This window comes from Mercenaria mercenaria, chromosome 3 (genome assembly GCF_021730395.1).
Source record: "Mercenaria mercenaria strain notata chromosome 3, MADL_Memer_1, whole genome shotgun sequence".
Lineage (NCBI taxonomy): Eukaryota > Metazoa > Mollusca > Bivalvia > Venerida > Veneridae > Mercenaria > Mercenaria mercenaria.
The window spans coordinates 103,282,946-103,309,788 of NC_069363.1; the positions used below are offsets into that span (position 1 = coordinate 103,282,946).

At 34.8% G+C, this 26,843-nt stretch overlaps 1 protein-coding gene across 16 annotated transcripts in view; it reads left to right on the plus strand.

Moving 5' to 3' along the window:
* LOC123523705 (erbin-like) overlaps nucleotides 1-26,296 on the plus strand; it is an 88,313-nt gene extending 62,017 nt beyond the window's left edge. For 6 of the 16 annotated variants that reach the window (XM_053539555.1, XM_053539556.1, XM_053539558.1 and 3 more), the window contains 17 exons: nucleotides 3,587-3,804; nucleotides 4,067-4,196; nucleotides 5,304-5,489; nucleotides 6,938-7,037; nucleotides 7,468-7,574; nucleotides 7,977-8,117; nucleotides 8,919-8,936; nucleotides 9,555-9,572; nucleotides 11,615-11,749; nucleotides 12,331-12,469; nucleotides 12,882-13,059; nucleotides 13,614-14,253; nucleotides 14,812-15,574; nucleotides 16,031-16,194; nucleotides 18,247-18,339; nucleotides 20,117-20,191; nucleotides 21,445-26,296. In XM_053539555.1, coding sequence (XP_053395530.1) covers nucleotides 3,587-3,804; nucleotides 4,067-4,196; nucleotides 5,304-5,489; nucleotides 6,938-7,037; nucleotides 7,468-7,574; nucleotides 7,977-8,117; nucleotides 8,919-8,936; nucleotides 9,555-9,572; nucleotides 11,615-11,749; nucleotides 12,331-12,469; nucleotides 12,882-13,059; nucleotides 13,614-14,253; nucleotides 14,812-15,574; nucleotides 16,031-16,194; nucleotides 18,247-18,339; nucleotides 20,117-20,191; nucleotides 21,445-21,552 — 3,213 coding nt within the window. In that variant the 3' untranslated portion in view covers nucleotides 21,553-26,296. Of the gene's footprint in view, nucleotides 1-3,586; nucleotides 3,805-4,066; nucleotides 4,197-5,303; nucleotides 5,490-6,937; nucleotides 7,038-7,467; nucleotides 7,575-7,976; nucleotides 8,118-8,918; nucleotides 8,937-9,554; nucleotides 9,573-11,614; nucleotides 11,750-12,330; nucleotides 12,470-12,881; nucleotides 13,060-13,613; nucleotides 14,254-14,811; nucleotides 15,575-16,030; nucleotides 16,195-16,745; nucleotides 16,799-18,246; nucleotides 18,340-20,116; nucleotides 20,192-21,444 lie in introns of those variants that run through there. The other 10 variants (XR_008370383.1, XM_053539563.1, XM_053539568.1 and 7 more) reach the window with 10 other exon arrangements.
* Nucleotides 26,297-26,843: the final 547 nt, after the last annotated feature.

A 26,843-nucleotide genomic window follows, 5' to 3' on the forward strand; every position in this document is an offset into this window, starting at 1 on the left:
CGCAAGTTGGTCTGATACATGTGAAGTGATAACATTCATAATATGACTCATAGGACATGGTGTACGGTTTGGTACCAGTCCGTATAGGAGATAATAAAGCTTAGATTTAACAGCTGTCGGTCTGTTGCTGCATATAATGTGGTTTTCTATGATCTGGCAATAGTAATCAGCACCGATTAACATTGATACGTTGAACACTTCATCTTCATCTATAGTGACGTGCACAAATTTCAAGCCCCTTAAATATCTGTAGTTTGAAACTTGTTTTACCAAATGAATGTTCATAATAGCCTCATTAGTGGGAACAATCAGCTGTTTCAGGTCATCTGTGATGAGTTGGATGGTTGTTGAGTAAAAAAACTTCCAAGTCCATTGAAAATTCTTCAGTATTTAGAATCTTTTCTTCAGTGTTGTCAATATCTGTAAGATGTAGTATCTTCTCATTCAGTGTCTGTATATGTTCAACTTAAGTTTGAAGAAATTTCTATCAAGTCTCTATCAAATCATCATTCGCTTTCACCTGGTCTAATTTCTCAAAGTATTTTTTGAACAACTTGTTTTTGTTTTTTTTTGCCTCTTGTGGCATTTGTAGTTTCTGTAAATTATGTTTCTTTAGTCATGGCACTAGTGTCAGGATCATATAATGGAAAGAACAAGTAAGCTTTTCCTAGGTTGAACTTTTGTTCATAAGTAACGATGCATAAACAAGGATATTTACGGAAGCTTCTAAGGCTGCTTCCCTGTGTCCAAGGTTTGGTTCCTAGTCAATGGTTTAGACAAGGTTTGAACGTGCTCATGTTTCGTATTGTAGAAAGTAGAGGTAGGGAGAGAGTCTACAACAGTCTTCTATGACTTATTTGTTAATTTTGAACTAATTGGCATTTATTATAGTAGATAGTAGTCTACAAATATGTAATTTGGCAGCATTGTTCCTTTCTCTTAGATTTAGGGATAATGAATAACAGCGTAATGCATCTACAGCTCGGTCCTCTTGTTCCATACACTGTCCCAGTAGGTTCAGGGCTGTTTCCCTGTGTCCAAGGTTTGGTTCCTGGTCAATGGTTATTGCTAGGTTTGAAAGTGCTCTTTGCTTATTCTCTTGTCTTCCAATATTGTTGTAGGTCTTGTATTGTAGGAAGTAGAGGTATGGAAGAGAATCAATGACAGCCCATTCCAAATAGTGGTCACATCTACCTCTGAAAGCTAGGTCCTCTTGTGTAGATCTAAACAGTTCATATCTTAGTTCATGTGGAACACAGTTAATTTCACATGGTAGAAATTTGACACAGAGTGCTGTAGCATGCTGTATAGCTTCTTCATTATGATTGTCAGCTATTGCATCGAATCGTATTCTAAATGGTTGAAGACGATATTTATGGCAACGACAAATGGGCTCAACAATGTTTAGATCATAGTTTGCTTCAATATCTCTGAGAACAATTTCAGTTATTTGATTATCCCCTAAACAGTAAAACATGGATGCTAGCTTCAGTTTACTAGATGAAACATCTGTGTTCAGACCCAGTGATATCCAGGTTAGAGCACCTGCTGACATAGCATAGTACTGTTGAATGTTGCTGGATGCCAGGACAGATCCAAGGGTTGTACACAAATGTGGTGCCAGAAGGCTGCAAGCTGTTTTGTTCAATCCTTGGCTTTCATCATGTCTGTTGACTATTTTGATGATGTGCCTTAACTGTGTTTTTATAATCATGTCATAGTGACTGTTTGTAAACATAACTCGATAGATGTCAATGATTCCATATACAAATGAAGCTAATGCGTTTAGTAGCTTTCCTGAACAAATGTCACTTTCCATCAAAGAGGGTAAATTGTTTAATTTCAGCCAAACCCTTGTACCAAGATCATCACTTTCAATCCCAAGTAATGCTCTCCCTTCACTGTTTATAACATCCAGCAGTATTTCAAGAATGTAAGGTTTAGATTCATGAGAAATGTGTCCTCTCATCAAGTTGTTTCCAGGTATGATAAAATGAGGACAGTTTTCATTTAAAATACAGTTATACAGGACAAATAAACACAATGATAGACAAACAAGTAAGTTATTTTCTCTCCAGATATAAGAATCTGTATTTGCAATACAGTGGAACAGAACTGTTTTACACATGAAACTGGAAATACTGTTTTCAAAGTGTGGCTTGATGAAAGTTTTTAGTATCATCTTCATCAAGACATAACAGCGGATCTGTGTAATATTAAGATTAAACATTAAACACCTTTCTGCTAAAGATGTTGAAATTCTTCATTCCAGCTCTTCATTTTCACTGCCCTTGTTTCCAACACCAACAACAAAACATCCAGTACTTCTACAGTATCTCTTCATGTCATCTGAAGGCCACTGACCTACATCTTGCTGGTCTAACCATTGTCTAGCTTGCAGAGGCCATGATTTACTGTGAAAAGCAGGAACAAAGTCGGTATCTACATGTCCCTGTTGTCCATAGTGTGCTAATGCTGGCCCATGTCTTACCCCTCCCTCAAAAAGATGAGCTGCTATTGCTGACATGAATGTGTTCTTTTTCAATATTCTTCCCATTCTGGCTCTGAAAAAATATTCATTAAAAACATGACTGTCAGGAAGAGGAGCATCACATCTCAGACGTTGTAGTTGACAATAGCCTGGTGATACTGTCTCATCCTGGATCATCAGGTAATAGTTGTGTCCACCAGACTCCCAATCAGCCCAATTACCACATTAAAATTATGAAAACAGGCAAGTTGATCAATGTCTGACTGTAGTCCTTCTGTAGTAGAACCCTCAGACATACTGCCTAAGAAGTATCTTGAACAATTCAGTGGTTGAAATGATATTGTAGACATAGATTCCGCCAGCAGCCATGTTCTTCTACTTTTCTGAACAATCCTCTCATCCACTCCAATATCAGCAAGAACTTCAGACAGTCTCTGTGACACATTCTCTATATAACCAGGTTGTTGAAACATTCTGAAAGAGAAACAAATTAAATTTTGAGTGTGTCACATTATGGTTAGATTTACTCAAAAGTGAAAAATGAAAAAAGAAACATTTAAGAAGTAAATTTGCTTTTATAATTATTACTTGTAGGGTCTTTTTAATTTAGATATCAGAACTTCACTTGAAAGTTTGCTATTTAATCTTTAGCCTGCTGGTGGCAAGTGATTCTGCCTTTGCGACCAATGCAGACCATGATCAGCTTGTGAAGGCTGATCATGGTCTGCACTGTTCACTGCTCAGACAGTAAATGGTATTTCCCAAATTGAATGAAGTCCATTGTAGAAATTTAACAGGGTAAAGGTTAACACCGAGGTAATAATGATAATGTTGTTACTCTCACTTTCTGTTTTATCAACGACACTAAGTACAAACACTTAACACCTTCCTAATGATGGAGCTCCAGAGTAGTCTTGGGTGTGTTTTACAGGTAAACAGTTTTTCATGAAGCTCTGTATATATATTTAGGGTGTGATATTTATCATCTTGGCTGTTGGTGAAATGTCTGATAGATTGCATATTCAGCAAAAACAACTATGTGATCTATGTTTTTATTAGCTAAGTGATCTATATTTCTATTGTCTTTCATTTCAGACTATTGGCAACTTGAAGCAGTTGATGTTCTTTGATGGCTGCAAGAACTGTCTACAAACCCTACCATCGGAGATAGAAGGCTGCATTTCATTGGCTGATCTCCATCTGACAACCAATCAGCTTCAGTCTCTTCCAGATTCTATAGGTGAACTAGGAAATCTCACAACACTTAAGGTGGACAACAACTGTCTTCGTGAACTTCCGCACAATTTGGGAGGGTATGTTTGGTTTTTGAATAATATTTTTTTAACTGTAAAAGAACTAGATAACAAAAACGTTTTTGGGTTCTTAACCTGTGACAGTATGCACACAAGTTGTTACTGACAATTTTATGGTATATAATAGCCAACATTGAATACATTGATTCAATTTGATAAGTAGGTCATCTGCAGAAAAATAGATCAAAGTTCTGTTTAGCTTTTCACTGACATAATTAAAACATTTCTTTGTCGTAAGTCAGATTCATGTTTTCATTTCCAGGTTGTCTGCATTATCAGAATTGAATGTGAGCGCAAATGAATTACGAGAACTGCCATCAAGCCTAGGTCTTCTTAGATATCTACGTACATTGTATGCTGATGAAAACGAGTTGGAGTTTATCCCTGCAGAGGTAATGTGTACATCAGCTTTATCTTTAAGGCCAAGCCAGATAAAAAAGATATTCATGGGACTATTTTTCAGACACACTTTGAGCAGTGAGCGAAACATATTGTTGGAGACATATTGATTTACTACTGTCCATCTGTCTTTGCCTGTCGGTTGCAAAATTTGTCTATGCAACTCTTCCGGTACCACTGATACTTCACAAGAGTGATCATTGCTAAGCCTTGTTATGCATATCTTCAGCATTTTCCGGTTTGATGTTCAGCTATGGCCCTTGCCTCCTGAAATTTTATTTTTTAGCCACTGCTCTTACATAATAGGGCAGATTTCCACCAAACCTTAAGGGAATGATCAGTGCGAAGTCTTATTATGCATATAGGTGGCATGTTCCAGTGCATTGATTTTCAGGGGAGTTATGACCCTTTTTTTGCCAAATTTCAAAGACATTTTTGCAATTCTGTTACACCATTGGGCATATTTTCACCAGACCTTGCAGGAGGTATCAGTGCCAAGCCTAGATATACATATCAATGGCATATTTTGTTTCAGTGATTCTTATCAGAGTTATTGCCCTTGATTTGTCATGTTTTACAGTGTTTACATTACTTGCTATATACAGTTAGGCTGAATTTCACCAAACTTCACCAGTGATTGTGACCCTTGATTTGTCAGGTTCTTTGATCTGTGCTACTTCTCTTAAACCACCAGTTGAAATTCCATCAAACTTACAAGTAACCTCTGCCAAGCCTAGTTGTGTATATCATTAGAATGTTATGGTTCAGTGATTTTTGTGGAGCTGTGGCTCTTAATATTTGACATTTTACAGTTTCTGCGTGGGTAAGTGGTTGGAGACATATGTTTTTTTGTGAAAAAGAATCTAGTTTAAATTTTTAATTGTTTCAGAGAACAGGAGCAAGGGAAAACAAAAAGAAATTGTTTTTCGTTAACAGAATATGAGTGACAGATCAAATGATCAACTAATTAATTTGTTAGACCTAAATTTAGAAATTGAAGTCTACTGTATATGAGAAAAACTTAAGTGTATTGTAGTTTATCTTTTGAAGTAGCAAGATAAAATTTAGATGTTACTAATAGTTTGTCTGTTACATTACAGCTTGGTAGTTGTAGCGGTATTACAGTGCTGTCTCTGCGTAGTAATAAGTTGTCCTACATACCAGACGAGATAGGACGTATTCCACGTTTACGTGTTCTCAATCTTAGTGCTAACCAACTTAGATGTCTTCCATTTACCATTGTAAAGTGTAAGGAATTGCAGGCACTGTGGCTGTCAGAAAATCAGGTATGTCTGTCCTAATGTATATATTGCTAATTTGTGCCTTAATCGGGCATGTCTGTCCTAATGTATATACTGCTAGTTTATACCTTAATCGGGTATGTCTGTCCTAATGTATAAACTACTAATTTATGCCTTATTTGGGTATGTCTGTCCTAATAAATAAACTGCTTATTTATGCCTTAATCTGGTATGTCTGTCCTAATGTATATACTGCTTATTTATGCCTTAATGGGGTATGTCTGTCCTAATGTATATACTGCTTATTTATGCCTTAATAGGGTATGTCTGTCCTAATGTATATACTGCTGATTTATGCCTTAATCAGGTATGTCTGTCCTAATGTATATACTGCTGATTTATGCCTTAATCGGGTATGTCTGTCCTAATGTATAAACTGCTGATTTATGCCTTAATAGGGTATGTCTGTCCTAATGTAGATACTGCTGATTTATGCCTTAATCGGGCATGTCTGTCCTAATGTATAAACTGCTGATTTATGCCTAAATCAGGCATGTCTGTCCTAATGTATAAACTGCTGATTTATCCCTAAATCGGGCATGTCTGTCCTAATGTATAAACTGCTGATTTATGCCATATTCGAGTATGTCTGTCCTTATGTATAAACTGCTTATTTATCCCTAAATCGGGCATGTCTGTCCTAATGTATAAACTGCTGATTTATGCCTTAATAGGGTATGTCTGTCCTAATGTATATACTGCTGATTTATGCCCTAATCAGGTATGTCTGTCCTAATGTATATACTGCTGATTTATGCCTTAATCGGGTATGTCTGTCCTAATGTATAAACTGCTGATTTATGCCTTAATCGGGTATGTCTGTCCTAATGTAGATACTGCTGATTTATGCCTTAATCGGGCATGTCTGTCCTAATATATAAACTGCTGATTTATGCCTAAATCAGGCATGTCTGTCCTAATGTATAAACTGCTGATTTATCCCTAAATCGGGCATGTCTGTCCTAATGTACAAACTGCTGATTTATGTCATATTCGGGTATGCCTGTCCTAATGTATAAACTGCTTATTTATCCCTAAATCGGCCATGTCTGTCCTAATGTATAAACTGCTGATTTATCCCTAAATCGGGCATGTCTGTCCTAATGTATAAACTGCTTATTTATCCCTAAATCGGGCATGTCTGTCCTAATGTATTAACTGCTGATTTATGCCTTAAGTATGTCTGTGGTAAATTTTACACTGCCAATGTTTACAAAATATATTTCTTTGTCTTGTCAGGCAAATATTAAACCATGTGACTATTGAAACCCAGTATAATATAGTATTATATATGTTATTTCTTTGACATGATTTGAGACTTTTTTAACAGCAATAGATGTTTTTAAATGTCTTAGATTAAAATTTAAATAACACGTCTCAAGATAAACATGCAAGTTATGACAAAACTGTTGTTCTTTTTATAATAACCCTAGACGAGACCACTGATTACCCTGCAGTCAGAGCATGAACCAGATACCGGACGCAAAATTCTCACATGTTACCTCTTGCCACAGAGACCATTACAGGATTCAGGTAATTGCTAAATCTCCTTGTAACAGACAGACAGTCATTAACTAAGGTTGTGTATTGATAAGCTACTAGTATTTGATTTATGTGCATACATCACACCTTTAAATTCTGTGTTAAGAATACATAAAATCTTCTTTCATAGTATATTACCCTTTAACCATCATTTAATTTGGGCAGCACCACTTATTATTTAAAGGGGTGTTCACTGAAAATTTACTGACTGAATAGCGAATAGTGCAGACCATGATAAACCTGCACAGATGTGCAGGCTGATCTTAGTCTGCACCTGTCGCAAAGGCAAAATCATTGCCACCAGCAGGCTAAAAATTTAAGATTTGCTAGCATCATTTCTACCTAATAAAGATGCAGAACAATACAGACAGCCACTATTCTTCAAGTTGTATTATTGCAAATGTATTATTATGTTATTTAGGTGACCATGGTGGGGATACTGACAGTTTTCATGCCTCAATGTGGGAGGAAGAAAGACGTAACAGACAACAGATACATTTTGAGTTTGGTGATGACTCTGATGTTGATGTAAGTTTTGTGAGATATAAAAATGTGAAAAGTTGATTCTACGGTCTGGGGTAAGCTAAGTATATAGAATAGATTGTTCTCTACCTTTGTGACACATGAAATTAGCTACTAGAAAAAAATAAGAATTTAAACAGAATTATGTATCAATTAAATTTTCATTGATTAGATTAAATATCTTCATCTGACATCTCTGTAAGGTCTGTTTTGACTGAGCTTTATAAGTAAGTTATGTTTTGTTCAGCAAAATGTTTGTTTTGAACTGTATAGTATGATATTTTTTACCTTTTTCTAAAATAAATATTTAACAGATAGAACAAACAAGTGGGCAAAATTTTATATGGTTGACATCTTTTTAATTTCTGAGATGAAAGTTATAATAATTTCTAATCATAACAAAATTAGGGAAGTCTTATACGTCAACCAACACCGTATCCAAAAGAGATGAGAGAAAAAGCTCGTCATCTAAAAAACCTCGCCCTCAGACAACAGATGAGTAACGGTTCCAGTGTGCGGCAAGGGGAAGATAACCCTGCTTATGAAGAGGTAAATATAGTTACTTCCCTTTTCTTCATGTATCTTTGTTGTACATATTCTCTCTCTTCTTTCTTGATGCTTAGTTATTTTATCAAATTAGTGTGTAAAGCAGTTCAGATCTAATTGCCTCTGTCCTTTATGTTCATAGGTTGTCTTTATCAGTGTCTACATTTTATTAATTGTATGTTTAAGCCTTAAAATGTTTTTATGCCCCCAGCATCTACTGATGCGGGAGGCATATAGTGATTGTCCTGTCCGTTCGTTCGTTCGTCCGTCCATACGAGGTTAACCAAATGGGACCGTTTAGTCTAGCATCAATACCCCTTACTAGAATGACTTGATACTAATGCAGATGTAACTTGTGACCATTCCTCATCTTCAGACATCACCTGACCTCAGTTTGACCTTGACCTCATTTTGGACTTAGGTTGCTTTATATGGGCCATCTCTTGGTTAACCAAATGGGACCGTTTCGTCTAGCATCAGTACCCCTTACAAGAATGAATTGATAGTAATACAGATGTAAACTGTGACCATTCCTCATCTTCAAACATCACCTGACCTCAGTTTGACCTTGACCTTGACCTCGTTTTGGACCTAGTGGGGGCATCAAGCGTTTATTGAACGCAGCTCCTTGTTTGAAATTCAAAAATGTAGTCTTAAAAAGGCAAGACCCTGCCACTTCTTGACAGCCTCAAAATAGCTTTCAACCCGAGACACTAAATGAGATTGTATTCAGATATTAAGAATTTTATGTTTTAGTGTTGTATTGCTGTCTCTTAAATATTGCTTTATATATTTAATTTGTAGAGAGTCTACTTAATACTGGTAGAAACTTTAGAACATAAATATGTAGAAGTTACATGTAGATTTTACATTACACTCGTCTTTATCTGATCTTTAGAGATGTCCAGAAATTTACTGTTCAATGACAAGTCACTTTTATAAAAGAACATGTTTTTAGAAAAAATGTTATGTTAAGAAAGGCACAGATGCTAAATATGAAAAAATGAAAGATTTACTTTATAGTTATATATTGAGCTCTACATATTTATTGTATTTGTTTGAAGTGTTTTTTTGTGATCATTCCTTTCATAACCATATTTAAAAAAAAATATATTCATTGTTATTCAAATTTCTTTTGTAGTTAACATGGTTTTAATTTGCAGTTCCTTTTGCTTAACCTTTAGCCTGCTAGCGGCAAGTGATTCTACCTTTGCGAGCTGCGCAGACCAAGATCAGCCAGCAGGTCTGTGCAGGCTGATCACCGTCTGCACTGTTCGTATTCGGTCAGTTAATTATCAGTGAACATCTTTTTGAATAATAAGTGGTACTGCCCAAATTGAGTGATGGACCAGTCCATTTTAGAAATTAGAAGCAGGGTAAAGGTTAAAATTTTAATGTTGAAGCTTGCATGCTTACGGCTTATTTTGCTATTGTTTACAGAGAAGAAATAAAGCGTCGGTGAGCTTGAAATCACTTACATACCAATATATATTTTATATACTCATAGCAGTTCAAACTTGCTACCTGGATATATCACAATATGTAGAAACAATGTATAGTATTACTATTAATTTTCTTAAAACAGCAAATTCCGAGATAGGGAGTGACTTGTTCAAAATGTTGGGAGATTTATTAAATTGCTTTTTAAATATTTAAATATTTTAAAATATTTAGTTGTATAAAAGTGCTTTTAAAGTAAATATTGAAGTATAAGGTAGCGAGTGTGAACTGATATTACTTGGAATGTTTTGATCTCTACTCACATTGTTTCTCTAATTCGTAACTGAAAAAGTCACACCAATAGTAGACAGTCACAAGCATGGCCAGGTAGTAGAGTAAAACATGTTAAGTAGTCATGAAAACATCTGTACAGTTGGCAATAAAACATGTTAACTTAAAACATTTCCTACATACAAAATAAGAAAAAATACTATAATTTAGCAATAAAACGTATGCACAGTAAACAATGGCTACAAAATGAGTAAGTACCAGTATTGCGCAATCAAACACACATGGTAAAATTTATAAGAGAAAAATTTCAAATAGGAGACAGCCAAAAATTCTTATACTAAATGCTGGCCACATAAGAGGCAAACACATGCAATGAACTTTGGGTGTTTAAGGATGCTGACTTATGCTTGTCCCTCACCAATGTGGGTTTGAGTCTCACTCAGGGCATTGAATACTTCATGCGAGGAAGTCATCCAGCTGGTGGTTATACCCAGGTGCCTGCCAGTGATGAAATAATGCATGGAGGGGCACCTAGGGTCTTCCTCCACCATCAAAGCTGGAAAAACATATGACCTGTAATTGCGGTGCGACATTTAACCCAACAAAAGATAAACGCTAGCCACATAAAAGAAAACAAATTGTAGGTAAACAAACATGTGATAAATGCCAGCATCATAAGAGAGAAATTACCAATAGTAGGAATTCAAACACAAATAAGATAAACACTGGCCACAAGTCTGACAATACATTTTTTTAACATTGTAGATTGCATGGGTTATGGATTTATTACTTATTATTAACTTATCTTTTATCTGCATGAAATTTAGATTCATCACAAAAGTACAAATTATATTCAGTTCAGAAGTGTAGAGTAGTGTTATTTATATATCCCCAATTAATAGCTAGTCTTATTGAATTGTATTCAACTTCTGATATTCTGTGTCATATGAATTTTAAATAGTAATTTTCAAAAGTTATCCTAACTTAAAGATGTAATCAAATGTTGCAAAACAAAAGAAAATTTTGTTGGTGTGAGTGGAATTGTTTGGGCAGGCTTCTCTTCTAGGTTCTCTTGATGTTCCTTGCAAGCACACATCATTTCTGTGTATCTTTTCAATTCCAAGATGAAATAATATGTCATTGTGTGATTTATTTTTAAGTTTATATAAAGGAAAATGGGACAGTATTTCATAAATACTTTAAAAATCACATTTTCATCCTTCCTTATGGTTACCTTTCCTAAAGTTCAAAGTCACAGATAAATGTCATTTATAGCTACCCTTTGAAGGAGAGTGAGCCTCTTGGCTTTGCTCAATAGGGAGAGCGCAGATCTAAGGATCTCGGGTCGTGAGTTTGATCCCTGGACGGGTGTATGTTCTCCATGTTGATTTGATAAAAGACATTGTGTCTGAAATCATTTGTCATCCACCTCTGATGTGGGGAAGTTGGCAGTTACTTGCAGAGAACAGGTTTGTACTGGTACAGAATCCAGAACACCGGATAGGTTAACTGCCCGCCATTACATTACTAAAATACTGTTGAAAAACGGTGTTGAACCCAAAACAAATAAACAATGAAGAAGAGTGGGTATAATTATTGTTTAACTCATGTTGGTTGACAGTTACGTTTCACAAATATTTTTAAAAGCTAGTGAAAGAAAAAAAGAAAACTGCGATGAAGATACAAACAGAGATAATAATTGCTTGCTTCTATCAGTGTATGCCTGTTTCAGTATGTTATACTAACCCACTGTGTGTATTGTTTCACAGTCACCATCTATGGAGCATCTTATGCTCATTAACCAAGAGGGTGATGGTATTGATGGAAGAATGAGAGACTCGCGCGGGCACAAACCCGGGTCGCCGTCTATACACGACCCATTCACTCTGTATAAATATGACAAGGTAGCTTCTTACTGGTCTATTGTGGAGAAAAAAAAAATGATCATATTAAATTGTTTCTGCAGCTCTTGTTTTAATTTCATTCACAAAATGCTGAAAAATGTTTTCAGTCTGTCTATTTTTGACATCCTGAGTAAATTCTATTATATTTGGATTTATATTTGGGCAGAGAGACATTTTAAAAACTGTCTAGTTTGTTTATTAAATATTAGGAACTGTTTGCTTACAATTAAATGTGCTTTAAACAAAGATTGTCTGGCTTGCAATGATGAATGCAGTATGACGTATGTCTGGTACTAATGCATGTTTAGAAAAACACCTTAGTTTGTTAAATGTTTAACTGAACATAGATTGCAATTCCTGAGCTAAACATAGGAATTAGTTTTTCAATTGTTAAAAGTTAGATATTTGTTCACATGTTGTGTGCTACTGTGAAATATACGTAATACAACAGTCATTTATTGCAGTGAATGTGTGGTGATTTCAAAACATTTTCATTATGTAATAAAAAATCCACAATAATAATGTATGTTCTTACTTGACCATGTAAAATTTGGATTGATATTGAAAGTTTTGGTTTTTAGGAGAAGTTGGCAAAAGACAAAGCTCGGATGCAGCAACGACATTCTCAGTCTTACGAGAATGATGACGACAAACGTTCACATAGAAAACATGGAAGTCGAGAAAACTCGCCTGCACCATCTGATCGCAGTTCAAGAAAAGGTGTGTTTTTTTTCCACATTACAACATGGTCTCTGCCCTACCTTAAAGTGGATCCTTTATACCCCTCATTTACAATAATAGATAATCACTTTAGTAATAATCCACTCATTTCATAAATATTTTTTAGCTATTTTATTTTCATCAATAGCACTTTTATCTTACATCCTCAGAAACAACTGTATATCCAAAAGCTGTAAAAAAAAAACATTGCTACACCAAACAAGTTACACCAGAGTTACCTTACAGTTACACCAGAGTTACACTACAGTTACACCAGAGTTACATTACAGTTATTACGCCACAGTTAACTAGTAAATTGGAAGTTGCAAAGTTGTTGCTGTTAATGGAAGACCCTATGTAGAGAAGGGGCTAGTATATAGTAACTGACTTCTGTTTTTCTTATTTTTCACAGGGAAAGAAAGGAAATCTCTAATCACAGCAGCCGATGATGATGATGGTGGTTTTCAAGGGCCAAGAGTTAGCTCCCTTGGATCAACACCAGATATCCCATCAGCAATGAATGATAGAGTACCATCTACCAAGTTCACCTACTGCTCTCCAGCTGAACTGTCTCAGAATTTATCTCTCAGGTGAATATGTTGTTATATAGCATAAAATTGTATACCAGATATTCCTACCTCTAGAAACATGAAGTTATATGCTCAGCAGTCTTTACATATAAATGGAATAAAGAAATCGCATAGATCTATTTAACATTTTTTCAGCATAATCTAATGATGTCATGACATTGCAACATCATAAAGCATTTTACATGACATTTCATGCAAGTTAAATGGGTATCAATGATTGGGTAACCATTGAAAATACATAAAATGAAAAGAAAATTATATTCGTTTCCATGTGAAATTGAAATACCTTCGACTTGTGAACACAAGATTTTTCATTTTAAATATTATATCATGTGTTCATGTGGTGAAGTTATTTTGATCTTACACTGAAACAAATAAGTATTCTCTATATCTAATTGCATCGTACAATTTGATGCTAATATTAAAATAAAAATTGTGTTGTTATTTTCCATGCCTTAGTGGGTACCAGTTCAGGTTAATTTTGAAAGTTGCTATCGCTATTTAGATCAGCTGGACGTGGTTTGTCTTTACACAGAGTTTCACCATGTTTTCAGATCTGACAATCCCAGAAGTCACAGCTCACATGGGAATCACCCAAGATCTCATAGACATCGTAGAATGCGAGATTATGACTCTGATACTGGTTACAGAAGTGATCAGGAACTCATTAAATTTCGACGACAACAACAACAAATGTACCAAAGGGTGAACGACAATTTTAGTGAAATAGTGCCAGTAACTCGACCAAAAGGTCGTAGACGTGATGGATATTCTAGTGACCTTGAAGGATATTCTCAAAGGTCAATGGGTGTAGCTCATCATGAAACAAGTGCTATAGACAATAGGAATTTCCCAAATCGTAATAATTCTTTGACTCGTAGTTTTACATATGACGGGAACCAGCAACAGTCACCAAACAAATCCCAATCACAATACTCACAAAGTGAAACAGTCGGAAATGATGAACTGTATGAACAAAACATGGTTGACCCAAATTTGAATCATTACCCATCATCCTCTCCTAGTCCGTTGCAAAGAAGAAACATAATTGACCAATCCACACCTTTATCACCAAATTCTGCGAGGAGCAATTATAATAAGAAAGATTCTGAGTTTGAACTGAAGAAGGATTTATTTAATGCTCAGGATCAGCATAGAGCAGATGGTATAATTGATCCAGAAAACAGATATATGGTGAGATATTGTTTGATAAATTCATCCCTTACAATAGATTTCATGTTAGTTAGGGTACTGGTAATGATTAATTGGCAATTGCCAAACTTTGTTATTCCAGTTACATGTGCAAATTTTGGTGAATGGGAATTTAAAATCTGTAAGTTTATTGAGGAATCAGACATGAATCAGCTAGAAAGTATCATGAATTTATGTTCAGCTTTACTGCTTACCTGGTATTTTATTTTACTTGGTCTAAAAATACTTAATAAACATATTCCTTAGAACCTGTATCGCACAGCCAGCCGAGGGAGTGACAGTGTGCCTGCTTATGACAAGTGGTTGCTAAGGCAAGTGTAACTGTAAATGAAATGGAATCACCATAGAGATAGGGCACAGGATCAGAGAAACACCACAACCAAGAATTTCATGATGATTATATATTATAGCTAAGTTAAATTTTTAAAAAAATCCTTTAAATGTATTGCATAATAGGCATAAAGTAAGATTCTTTTTTTGTAACAAGTTTACTTGAAATTTATTAGTGAAAGCTTTATATTTACTGAATTTTCTTTGCAGCCAAACACCTCAGCACAATCTCAGGGACCCAGCAGGGAAGATAATAGGCCAGTTCCTCCGTACAAACCTGCCCCGCCTTATCCCTCGTCTCCAGGACAACGACAGCTTCCTCAAACACCTAACAGAACTTCACCTTATGGTGTTTCATTGTATGATAAACAGATTAGAAATTCTCCCATGAAAGACTTTCATCAACGAATGCCAGATATTCAGGAGTCTAGGGACAGCAACACTTCGCTAAATAGGTCAAGGTCACAGTTAAATAATGGAAATAGTGACCTTGACCCTCAGGATTATAGAACTAGTGAAAGTTACAGTCGGAATAATTATATGGATATGCAAAATGTGCACAGTGATTCTCCACGGACATCAACGTCTGACAGTGCTAATGTGTCTAGAACGTTTATAGGTGCTCATCAAGGTGATGTAACATCAGCGTCGTCTAAAGATTCTGGTAACTATAGTTACCATGATAGAACATTAGGTGAATCACCTGTAAATTTAAGAAACTCACCTTTATCAGGGTTACAGGAAAGACGTGGTTCACGGAATTCTCCGTTAGATTATGTTTATGATCCAAGGAGAAATTTTGATAGATACGATAACTCTTTCCGTGAACCAGCAACAGTGCATATACCTACCAGATATGATGATATAGCCATGTATAAAAGTGATGAACCTCCCTCTCAAGTTTCTAGTTCAACAGATAGTGGATATGGACATAATCTGATTGAGAAAATGCTCGAGTCACAAAGATTCTCAGGTAAACCAGATTTCATTTGATGGGTTAACAGGTTAATTATACCTTTTGATTGGTTAAAAGTGCCACCTAGAACTAAGATCATATGGCCAATGTTAAAGCTTGTTGTAGTTCTATGCTCTTCTCAGCATTATTAAAAGTTTTGATAGACACATAGTTTAAAGCTTGATGTTTTATATATGAAGAAGTTTGAACTCTGATTAGAGTCAGACACACTCTTCAAGAACCAGGACCATATGCCAATTTATGTATTTTTAAGGTTTCACTGTGGTAGCTGACAGAATGAAAGTAGATGTTTTGTATAAGTTATATTAGGAATATAAGATTAGAAATGTACTTTAGGTGACTTCTTGAAACTCAATCAATTTAATTTTTGTTTCTCTTTGAAAATCAATTCCTGAAGATGAAAAATATACAAATTTCAGATTTAGATACTCTATATAAGTTTAAATGTTTTAGGTAATTCAAAGGGATCTCCCTCCCCAGATCACTTTAATTCTGACTCAAACACTTCGTCCTCACATCAAGAAGGTATTGGCCAGTATTCAAGGGGGGCAACTCCAATCAACAATCCAGACATGCCATCCAGAGATGGATCCAATCAGGGACAGAGATTTGACAGGGTAAGTTCGATGTAGGATTGCTGCAACATTAGCATGAGGATAGATAATCAAACAGAACAAATAAATAGACAAACTTGAAACAGCTTTTTATATGTATTGAATGTGCGAATAAACTGGTATTTTATTTTCTCTATTCACAAGTTGTTGCCTTGAATTGAAGGTTAAATTTTTCCAGCTACTAAATCACTTATGTATAAATCTAAATAAGACTGTTCCAGATTATTTATATTTACCTGTTATGTTGAGTTTCAAAGTTGTCTGAATTACAATGGAAATTTTACATAGATCAGAGCTTCAGTGTACTATGTTAGCATCGTAAGTCTAGAAGGTTATAGGACAATGGAAAAATGCATGATTTGTTTAATGTGAAAGATAAAGTGTAACTGTTTTCAGCCAATTTTGCTTCGTATATGTGTAATCAAAACAAAATTGAATGTTCAAATATGTTACGGTTGTCATCAAAGCTCGATGATGATGTACATCATGCAAGTTACCAGTCACCAAAATTGACAAAATCAGTGCTTCAATTAATTTTTCTAAAACTCTTCTAGATGGAAGAAAATCATGTGGATGAGCGTGTTAATATACACCCGTTCTCTGAACGGTAAGAGATCTCGCAAACAAGCAAGGTTCTGGGTTTTCTTGTCTTTTGTACACATTGGTTACGCACACAGCTCTACTCTAGTCTAGCTATATTGCTAAATGTTTTACTTTCCCGCCAACTGTAACATCATACCCATTAAACATTTCATATTTTTCCTTGAGATAACAAAACTTACACATTCTTGTATAAGGGTATTTATCATTAAAATTGCAGTATTAAAGGAAAAATCTCATACTTACTAACTAAATCTAAACTTATTTACAGTTCTCTCTTGAAATGTCCCATCATTATATGATCAGTGATAAAAAAAGAATCAAGTGTTTTAATTATATTTACAAAAGTTTTTTTTTTTTTGCCCTCGGTGTCAAAGACACAGAAGGCATATAGTGTTTGAACTGTCTGCCCATCATACTTTGTATACTTGACACCACTGACCGTTTTCATTTAATTCAAGTGAAACTTGGTATACATCAACATGAAGTAGACATGCATATACTGTCAAGACAGTTTTGTCCGATTAGAGTTTTTGAGTTACACCCCAATTTTGAACTTAACATTAATACAACTACATCTTTAATTTGGTCTTCTAAATTCCGATAGTTCCGTCCAATTTAAAATGAAACTCGGTGTTCATCATCAACATGACTTGGACATGTGCATAGTGTTGTGACTTCAATGTCATGTTTTTCTATTCAACTTTTTCAGGTGGCATGTATCAGTGAACAATGTTGACATCAGCTTATTTTTTTTAAGTTGGGTGTACAAGATAAAGGCACTGATTCTAGGATATGTTTTGTCCCACAGAGTAATAAGTTTTATTTGTGTCAGTGCATTCATTAAAACAACTTTATATTTCTTATTATATAATTTATGGCAGTTTTTTTTTTTACAAGGAAAACCACTGCAAGCAACAACACTTCTTTATTTTGCTAGTAGATATGCAACTGGTTTTAGATATTTAACAACAGAAATGTGTGGATTTTGATATGAATTTAAAACATCAGTAGATGAAACAGTTCTAGTTCCGAGTCAGAAAAATGAAAAACTCAGAGATGCAAGTGTTGTGCGATATGCCAGTCACATTTTAAGAATCTGAATAGAAATATTTTTATGGTTTTCGGAAGTTTGAATTTATTTTTAGAAACTATCAATGCTATTATCTTTCAGATAGCATGTATTGAAAAAAGATGAGATGTAATTATGAAAAAAAATGATGTAGAAAAATTAATTTTAGTTTATAAGTGATTCAGATTATATGAACAAGTTATTACATAATGTTTTTTTGTTTTTTGTTTTTATATAATTGGGAAAGAGAATGTGAGTTTGTTTCTTGCATCTTTGAAAGCTTGTGTGATCACAGTTCAGCATTGCAGTGTGTTAGGCAAATAAAAACATAGACTGGAGTTTGCACGTAGCTGTAGAAATACATGTGTTGCAATTTGTTTCAGTTTCGTGTGACTATAACAAAGAATCCAGGGTTAGGTTTCAGCATTGCAGGAGGGAAAGGGACCTACGGGAACCCTTTTAGGCCCACTGATTTGGTAATTAACTGTTTCTTCTCTAACACATTATCTAATATAACAACATTAGCACTTTAAAGTAATATACAAGGGAGATAATTTCTAAAGTCAGTAAAGGGAGATAATTTGTGTGCCAACAGCTTCATCTGTTTTATATAAGAAATGTTTTATCCAAACAGTGACTTTGTTGTTTGAGATCAAGTCATTGTTTGGAGTTCATTGATTTTGGTGCATATTTTGGTTTAGAATGGAAACAAGTCTGGTTGTATTACAGTAGCTGTTGTAAGTAGCTTATCTATTAACATCTTAAATATGATCTGTTAAAGATGTAACAGTACATAGAAAGTACATACAAGCTTGTTTAACTTTTATGCAGTAAGAAAATGCAAATTTAAACTGGAAAATTATCTCCTTTTCTACATCTGGTACATGGTTTAACATTATAACATGCTTAAATGAATTTGCAACAAACAGTTTAACATACATTTGACACATAACAATAATCACACACATCATTTAATAAGCTTGAATCAAGGGGTTGTAACTCCTGCATCTTTAACATCAAAATAAACTTGAATGAATATGGTTTAGTTTTGCTTCTTCGCTATGCTATTTTATTTGTAACTTGTTCTTCGTGATTTTGATGTTTTAGATCAACTTAAAACTGGTGAGATACTGCTGAAAACCATGTTGTGATATTACACATAGAATATGCAGTACTTTATTGTTTTCTTTGTTGGGCTAAACTTATTTGCTCCCAAACACAAGTCCATGTAAAATTAACGGTCTGGGTGTCGGGAAAAAACTTGGCCCAAAAAGATTTTTTTTAAAAATTAGAACAGGGTCTTAAGGCAAAACATGTCACCAGGTAAAGTATAAAAAAGTTTGTGAACATCAAAAGGCCCCCAATATCCCCCAGTTTTATAATTTTTGATTTAAAGAGTCTGGGAGGGGGGCGGGTGGGAATGTGATTAGGTCAGATAAGAATAGGAAAACTTAAAGACTGTAAAAGCACATTTTATACCAGATTTTCATGAAACATTATCAGAATGTTAGTCTTTAATTTGAGGTCATTCTTGATAAAAAAAACAAAAAAAAAACATTATCACAGAATAGCTATGTTAATATTCTAGAGACCACATTTTCTAATTTATCTATGCGAAACCTTATCAGAATGTCTAGATCTAGTTAGGAGCTAGGTTATTTAGGTCACTAGGCCAAATAATAGAGAAACCTCTTTGCTATATTTGCAACCTGATCTTGATATGACCATATCAGAATGTTTGTCTTGAGGAAATTAGGAAAATTTTCAAAACTTAATCGTTGGTCATGGGGTTTAAAAGGGCCTGATGGATTCTTGTTGCATATATAAAAAATGTGTTGTAGGTTTATTTTTTTGTTAAGATGGCAGAGTAAAAATATTTTTGTTTTAGGGTGTTTTTAGGGTGGTAAGAACAGAACTTTAAAAAAAAATGCTTAATTATTCCAATTATGGTTTTGAAGTTTTCAAATGCTCCAGGGTGGAAGGCAGAAATTCTGTTTTATTCAAAATTGCCTGAATTTATTAGAACTTATTGAAGTATCTATTCAAAGTATTAAATATTATTAAAGTGTTTTTATCAAGTGAGCTGATTATTTATCGCAAATCCTCTTAGTTTTATTTTCCTTTCAGTTTTATAAACTAAGATGTCTGGTTATTGTAATGTTTTGTTATGTTATTATTCATACAACAACAACAACATCCAGTGTATTGAAAACTTTTCGGATAGAACTGTATTTATTGTTTTTTGTTTAACAGGGTATATTTGTGACAAAAATACAGCAGGGAGGACCTGCAGCCTCTACACTGAGACGTGGAGACAAATTGCTCGAGGTGATTATTGTATAGCTGTTGGCATTCATATAATTATGACAACATTCAAATATGTTCTCTTAAGTTTATATGTAATCTGTAATCGAAGGCTTGACCGTCTGTATCTATAGACAAAATTTAATGGCAAATGTGTTCACATCTGTTTCAACAATGCATGTAAGTCTCTTTCATTATCATTGTTGTTGTGTAATGAGTTGTCTTTTCTTGAAGGACAAGTCTTATCTCAGGATTAACTGACCATATAATTATATGAAAGAACAGTCCATTTACAAGCACAGACATTAAATCACTTGCTCCTCACTGATGACATTGAATCTTCATGTTAGGATGCCATCCAACTGGCTTACTGAAGGTTGGTAGTTCTACCCAGGTACATGCTCGTGATGAAATAATGCACCATCAAAGCTGAAAAGTTGCCATATGACCTATAATTGTATTGGTGCAAGGTCAAACCCAAAACAAAGTAACAATAAAGAAGCACACTTGAAGGATTTTAGTTTGGAGAGAATAGTGTTTACATACATTAGGTAGCAGGGTACACTTCGAATTTTGGCCTCTGTCAATATTTGTTATAAATAGAACTTCATGATTTTGGATGTCTGTAAATTAAGGTGAGAGATATTATTAATTCTTTAGAAAATTTATACAGCCGACACATGTAAAATTCTGATGTCAGCTGGAAAACTAACTGCTGGTAGCTTTGTATGATCAATGAGACACCTTTTCGCGAAAAAATTCAAATCATGGAAGGGATTCATACTCAGGAACATTTTCACTATTTTGTGAAAAAAAATGAGCTGGATTGGCCCCCATTCCGTTTATATCCTAACGTTCAGTTAGGACTATTAATTTGAAAAATGCAATAAAATTGGGCATTGTTCTTGCAGGGAGATCATTGCAGGTTGTTCAGAAAATGCAGAATTGATGATTTTGGCATGCTATTTTTTTTTATGGATGGTGTAAACCTTTCGTTTTGGTAACTTTCTTTATTCTTGTATGAGAATCCTGATCTTGCCATTAATTAAAAGCACAAAACATGCACGCAATTTATAAAATGGCCGCCCTGATTCTGCTGATAAGGGAAGTGCAATATTGCGACTCACTACATGTAAGACCGTCCGTGCTCAAAATGTTCGCATCTAAGTGTACCCTGCTGCCTTAATGCAAGGGTGCTTTAAAATCCCAGTCAGACAAACCGGTATGTACTGTTCATTTCTCTTCTTATTGTGGTTGTATTTTTATTTTATTTTCAGGTAAATGGCAAAGATTTCACTGGAATAGAGCACACACAGGCTGTGAATGTGTTAAAAACAACTGGTAGTACAGTACAACTTTGTGTTGAAAGGGAGATAACAAGTTGACAGGAGGAGCAGCAGGCTATTACCTGGATCTAGTCATAACATAGTAATCTCCCTTTATCCAACACAAACTGAAAAAAAAAGCCCAAAGCTTGGAATGTGAAAATTTTCAAACTACTATTTCTTCAGTCTTGCTATATGAAATATGTTTTAGTCGAAAAGCCCCTAAAATTTTCCAGTTATGATCACAGCTATTAAGGGCCCTATATCATTGTTTGCAAAATAAGAAGTGTTCATTAAATAATTAATATAAAGTAGCCTTACCTAAGAGGTGATTTCATGACAGTGTGAACTGACATAACTGATAAATTCTTCAGTATGTAAACAGTCTATTTCTGTAGCCAATATGTGGCGATGTTGAAATATTAGTAAAATTACTGTACAAGAATAGAATTCATGATTTAACAAATACAGTAACCAGGTTTTTGTATCAGTTATGTTGGCTAAAGCTCATGGTATGCTTAGATCTGGTAGAGTCTGCTGCAGACTCCAGGCACATTGACGATGTTGTTTTATTTGCCATGTTTGTACATATTGCCGTGTTTGTATACATATTGCCATGTTTGTATACATATTTCAACATGATCTCTAACTTTACTGCTGCTGAAGTTCTATAAATATTTTATATAGATTTTGCCATTATCATCTTTTTGCATACATTGAGCAAACAGTCTAAGGGAGACAACTTTAAAAAAAAATGGGACATTTTTCAGTTATAAATGTATTCTTGTATGAAATTGAACAATTATTTGACAATGAAGGATGGTAGTTGTTTATAAGAAAAAAGGTTCAATTTTTTTTTATAGTTTATAAGCCCGAATTCATTTAAGCTGAATTACTATGTTAAAACAAGCAACCAGTTTGATTGTTACTGTTTTGTTTATTATGGTCATATTCATGTTACTATTTTGCTTCCATGGGCAAAAACTGATCAACAAAATCAACTTCACAGCTTCACATCATATATCAATGATTCCACATCAGCTAAAATAGTGCAGACACAGAACATTATTTTGTTAAAGCAATTATAATTTTTAGCTCACCTGTCACAAAGTGACAAGGTGAGCTTTTGTGAGCGCGCGGTGTCCGTCGTCAGTCCGTGCGTGCGTGCATCCGTTCGTCCGTAAACTTTTGCTTGTGACCACTCTAGAGGTCACATTTTTCATGGGATCTTTATGAAAGTTGGTCAGAATGTTCATCTTGATGATATCTAGGTCAAGTTCGAAACTGGGTCACATGCCATCAAAAACTAGGTCAGTAGGTCTAAAAATAGAAAAACCTTGTGACCTCTCTAGAGGCCATATATTTCAAAAGATCTTCATGAAAATTGGTCAGAATGTTCATCTTGATGATATCTAGGTCAAGTTCGAAACTGGTTCACGTGCCATCAAAAACTAGGTCAGTAGGTCAAATAATAGAAAAACCTTGTGACCTCTCTCAAGGCCATATTTTTCATAGGATCTGTATGAAATTTGGTCTGAATGTTCATCTTGATGATATCTAGGTTAAGTTCAAAACTGGGTCACGTGCAGTCAAAAACTAGGTCACTAGGTCTAAAAATAGAAAAACCTGGTGACCTTTCTAGAGGCCATATATTTATGAGATCTTCATGAAAATTGCTCAGAATGTTCATCTTGATGATATCTAGGTCAAGTTCGAAAGTGGGTCACGTGCAGTCAAAAACTAGGTCAGTAGGTCAAATAATAGAAAAACCTTGTGACCTCTCTAGAGGCCATAATTTTCATGGGAGCTGTATGAGAATTGGTCTGAATGTTCATCTTGATGATATCTAGGTCAAGTTGGAAACAGGGTCATGTGCGGTCAAAAACTAGGTCAGTAGGTCTAAAAATAGAAAAACCTTTTGACCTCTCTAGAGGCCATACTTGTGAATAGATCTCCATAAAAATTGGTCAGAATGTTCAGCTTGATGATATCTAGGTCAAGTTTGAAAGTGGGTCACGTGCCATCAAAAACTAGGTCAGTAGGTCAAATAATAGAAAAACCTTGTGACCTCTCTAGAGGCCATAATTTTCATGGGAACTGTATGAAAGTTGGTCTGAATGTTCATCTTGATGATATCTAGGTCAAGTTTGAAAGTGGGTCATGTGCCATCAAAAACTAGGTCAGTAGATCAGATAATAGAAAAACCTTGTGACCTCTCTAAAGGCCATATTTTTCAAGGGATCTGTATGAAAATTGGTCTGAATGTTCATCTTGATGATATCTAGGTCAAGTTCAAAACTGGGTCACATGCGGTCAAAAACTAGGTCAGTGGGTCTAAAAATAGAAAAACCTTGTGACCTCTAGAGGCCATACTTGTGAATGGATCTCCATAAAAAATGGTCAGAATGTTCACCTTAATGATATCTAGGTCAAGTTTGAAACTGGGTCACGTGCCTTAAAAAACTAGGTCAGTAGGTCAAATAATAAAAAAAACCTTAGGACATCTCTAGAGGCCATACTTTTCATGGGATCTGTATGGAAGTTGGTCTGAATGTTCATCTTGATGATATCTAGGTCAGGTTCGAAACTGGGTCAAGTGCGGTCAAAAACTAGGTCAGTAGGTCTAAAAATAGAAAAACCTCTCTAGAGGCCATATACTTCATAAGATCTTCATGAAAATTTGTCAGAATGTTCACCTTGATGATATCTAGATCAAGTTCGAAAGTGGGTCACGTGCCGTCAAAAACTAGGTCAGTAGGTCAAATAATAGAAAAACCTTGTGACCTCTCTAGAGGCCATAATTTTTATGGGAACTGTATGAAAGTTGGTCTGAATGTTCATCTTGATGATATCTAGGTCAAGTTCGAAAGTGGGTCATGTGCCATCAAAAACTAGGTCAGTAGATCAGATAATAGGAAAACCTTGTGACCTCTCTAAAGGCCATATTTTTCAAGGGATCTGTATGAAAATTGGTCTGAATGTTCATCTTGATGTTATCTAGGTCAAGTTCGAAACAGGGTCACATGCAGTCAAAAACTAGGTCAGTGGGTCTAAAAATAGAAAAACCTTGTGACCTCTAGAGGCCATACTTGTGAATGGATCTCCATAAAAAATGGTCAGAATGTTCACCTTAATGATATCTAGGTCAAGTTTGAAACTGGGTCACGTGCCATAAAAATCTAGGTCAGTAGGTCAGATAATAAAAAAACCTTAGGACATCTCTAGAGGCCATACTTTTCATGGGATCTGTATGAAAGTTGGTCTGAATGTTCTTCTTGATGATATCTAGGTCAAGTTTGAAACTGGGTCAACTGCGGTCAAAAACTAGGTCAGTAGGTCTAAAATTATTAAAATCTTTTGACCTCTCTAGAGGCCATATTTTTCAATGGATATTCATGAAAATTGATCTGAATTTTCACCTTGATGATATCTAGGTAAAGTTCAAAACAGAGTCACGTACCTTCAAAAACTAGGTCAATAGGTCAGATAATAGAAAAACCTTGTGACCTCTCTAGAGACCATATTTTTCAATGGATCTTCATGAAAATTGGTCAGAATTTTTATCTTGATAATTATATCTAAGTCAAGTTCAAAACTGGGTCACATGAGCTCAAAAACTAGGTCACTATGTCAAATAATAGAAAAAACGACGTCATACTCAAAACTGGGTCATGTGGGAAGAGGTGAGCGATTCAGGACCATCATAGTCCTCTTGTTTAAAATCTACCTGTTCTAAAACTTATGAATATTAAATTGCTTTTAAGCACAGTGCTCCAATCCAGGTTTTCTTTGAAAAAAGAATAGTTCTTTGCAAGCTCTATACTTAATTCCACTTAGAATGACAGTATATGAATACTGTCAGGAACTATAAAAGGAAAGGCATTGTTACTTTTATTCCTATAAAACAAAGTTTATACCTGTGCCTTTGTGTTTGTGACAGTTTTGTTTTAATGTTTTATTTTAGACTTGTTTTTAAAACATATATTTTAAAATGTAAATATGTAATATACAAAGTTATTTATTCTTTGTGTCTTAATGGTGCTACATGAAAATGTAGTTAACCTTTACCCTGCTAAATTTCTAAAATGGACTGGTCCATTATTCAGTTTTGGCAGTACCACTTATGATTCAAAGGTGTGTTCACAATGAAAATTTACCGACTGAACAGTGCAGACCATGTTTAGCATACACGTGCAGGCTGATCTTGGTCTGCACTGGTCACAAAGGCGCCAGCAGGCTGAAGGTTAAATGGGTTATGAATGTGTTCATTAAAACAGGTTTCATTTGTGTTAGTTTGTATTTCAGTGTCTCACTAGTTGTTTCTCAAAACTAGATTTAAGAAAATAAGCGCAAACCTCATATTTCTGTTATAACAAAGTCAATTAAAGGCAGCAGTACATTTTGTATCATAATGTAGTCATACGGTTCTAGAATCATTTTATACCAAGAGTTCTATTAATATTCTGTTATGATCTAACTATTGACAAACGTGTACATTTCTCCATAAATGTTCCATCAGTTACCCGAACTTGATTTTGTTATTTAATTATCTGTCTGCAAGAGTTGTTTTTTGTTTTAATTTGTCCCCGTGATTTTGATCATGTGACCATGATGTACAAGTAATTGACAAACCCAGATTTAATTCCTATTTCTTTTGCAGTCCTGTCATTCCCCAGTATTAATATTGGTGTACATTATTCATTGATTATATTACATATCAAACATTTGTGCTTTTCTGTGAATAATTGAATATTTTTGTAACATGATACTCTTGTTTAAGAGAAAAATAAAGTATGAAACATGATTTTGTGTTATTTTTGTATAAATTTGATTTTGTGCATATACAGCTGCAAGTATTGTGATATTATATCGGGTTATTTGAATCAAAAGAAAATAGAACATGTACTTTAGACGTTGAATCTGGCTGCCAGTCGTCATCCAAATTTTCACTTTATGTAAGAAATTGAAACAATTTCCTTGGTGTGTTAACATGAACCATTACTTAAGCTCTGAAGTGACAAGTATGTAACTGTGTAAACAATTATTCAGAAGTATTTCATCTGTTCAAGTAACTTTTATTATACGCCCGGTGTCCGCCAGTCCATTCTGTAACTCTTGAACCCCTTGAAAGATTTCAAAGAAACCTGACACAAATGTTCACCACACTGAGACGACGTGCAGAGCGCATATTTTGGATGTCTCGCTTCAAGGTCAAGGTCACACTTAGGGGTCAAAGGTCATATAAGTGTGTTTATTGTACACTCTTGAACCGCTTGAAGGATTTCAAAGAAACTTGGCACGAATGTTAACCACACAGCGATGATGTGCATTTCGCTTGTTTCGGACGACTA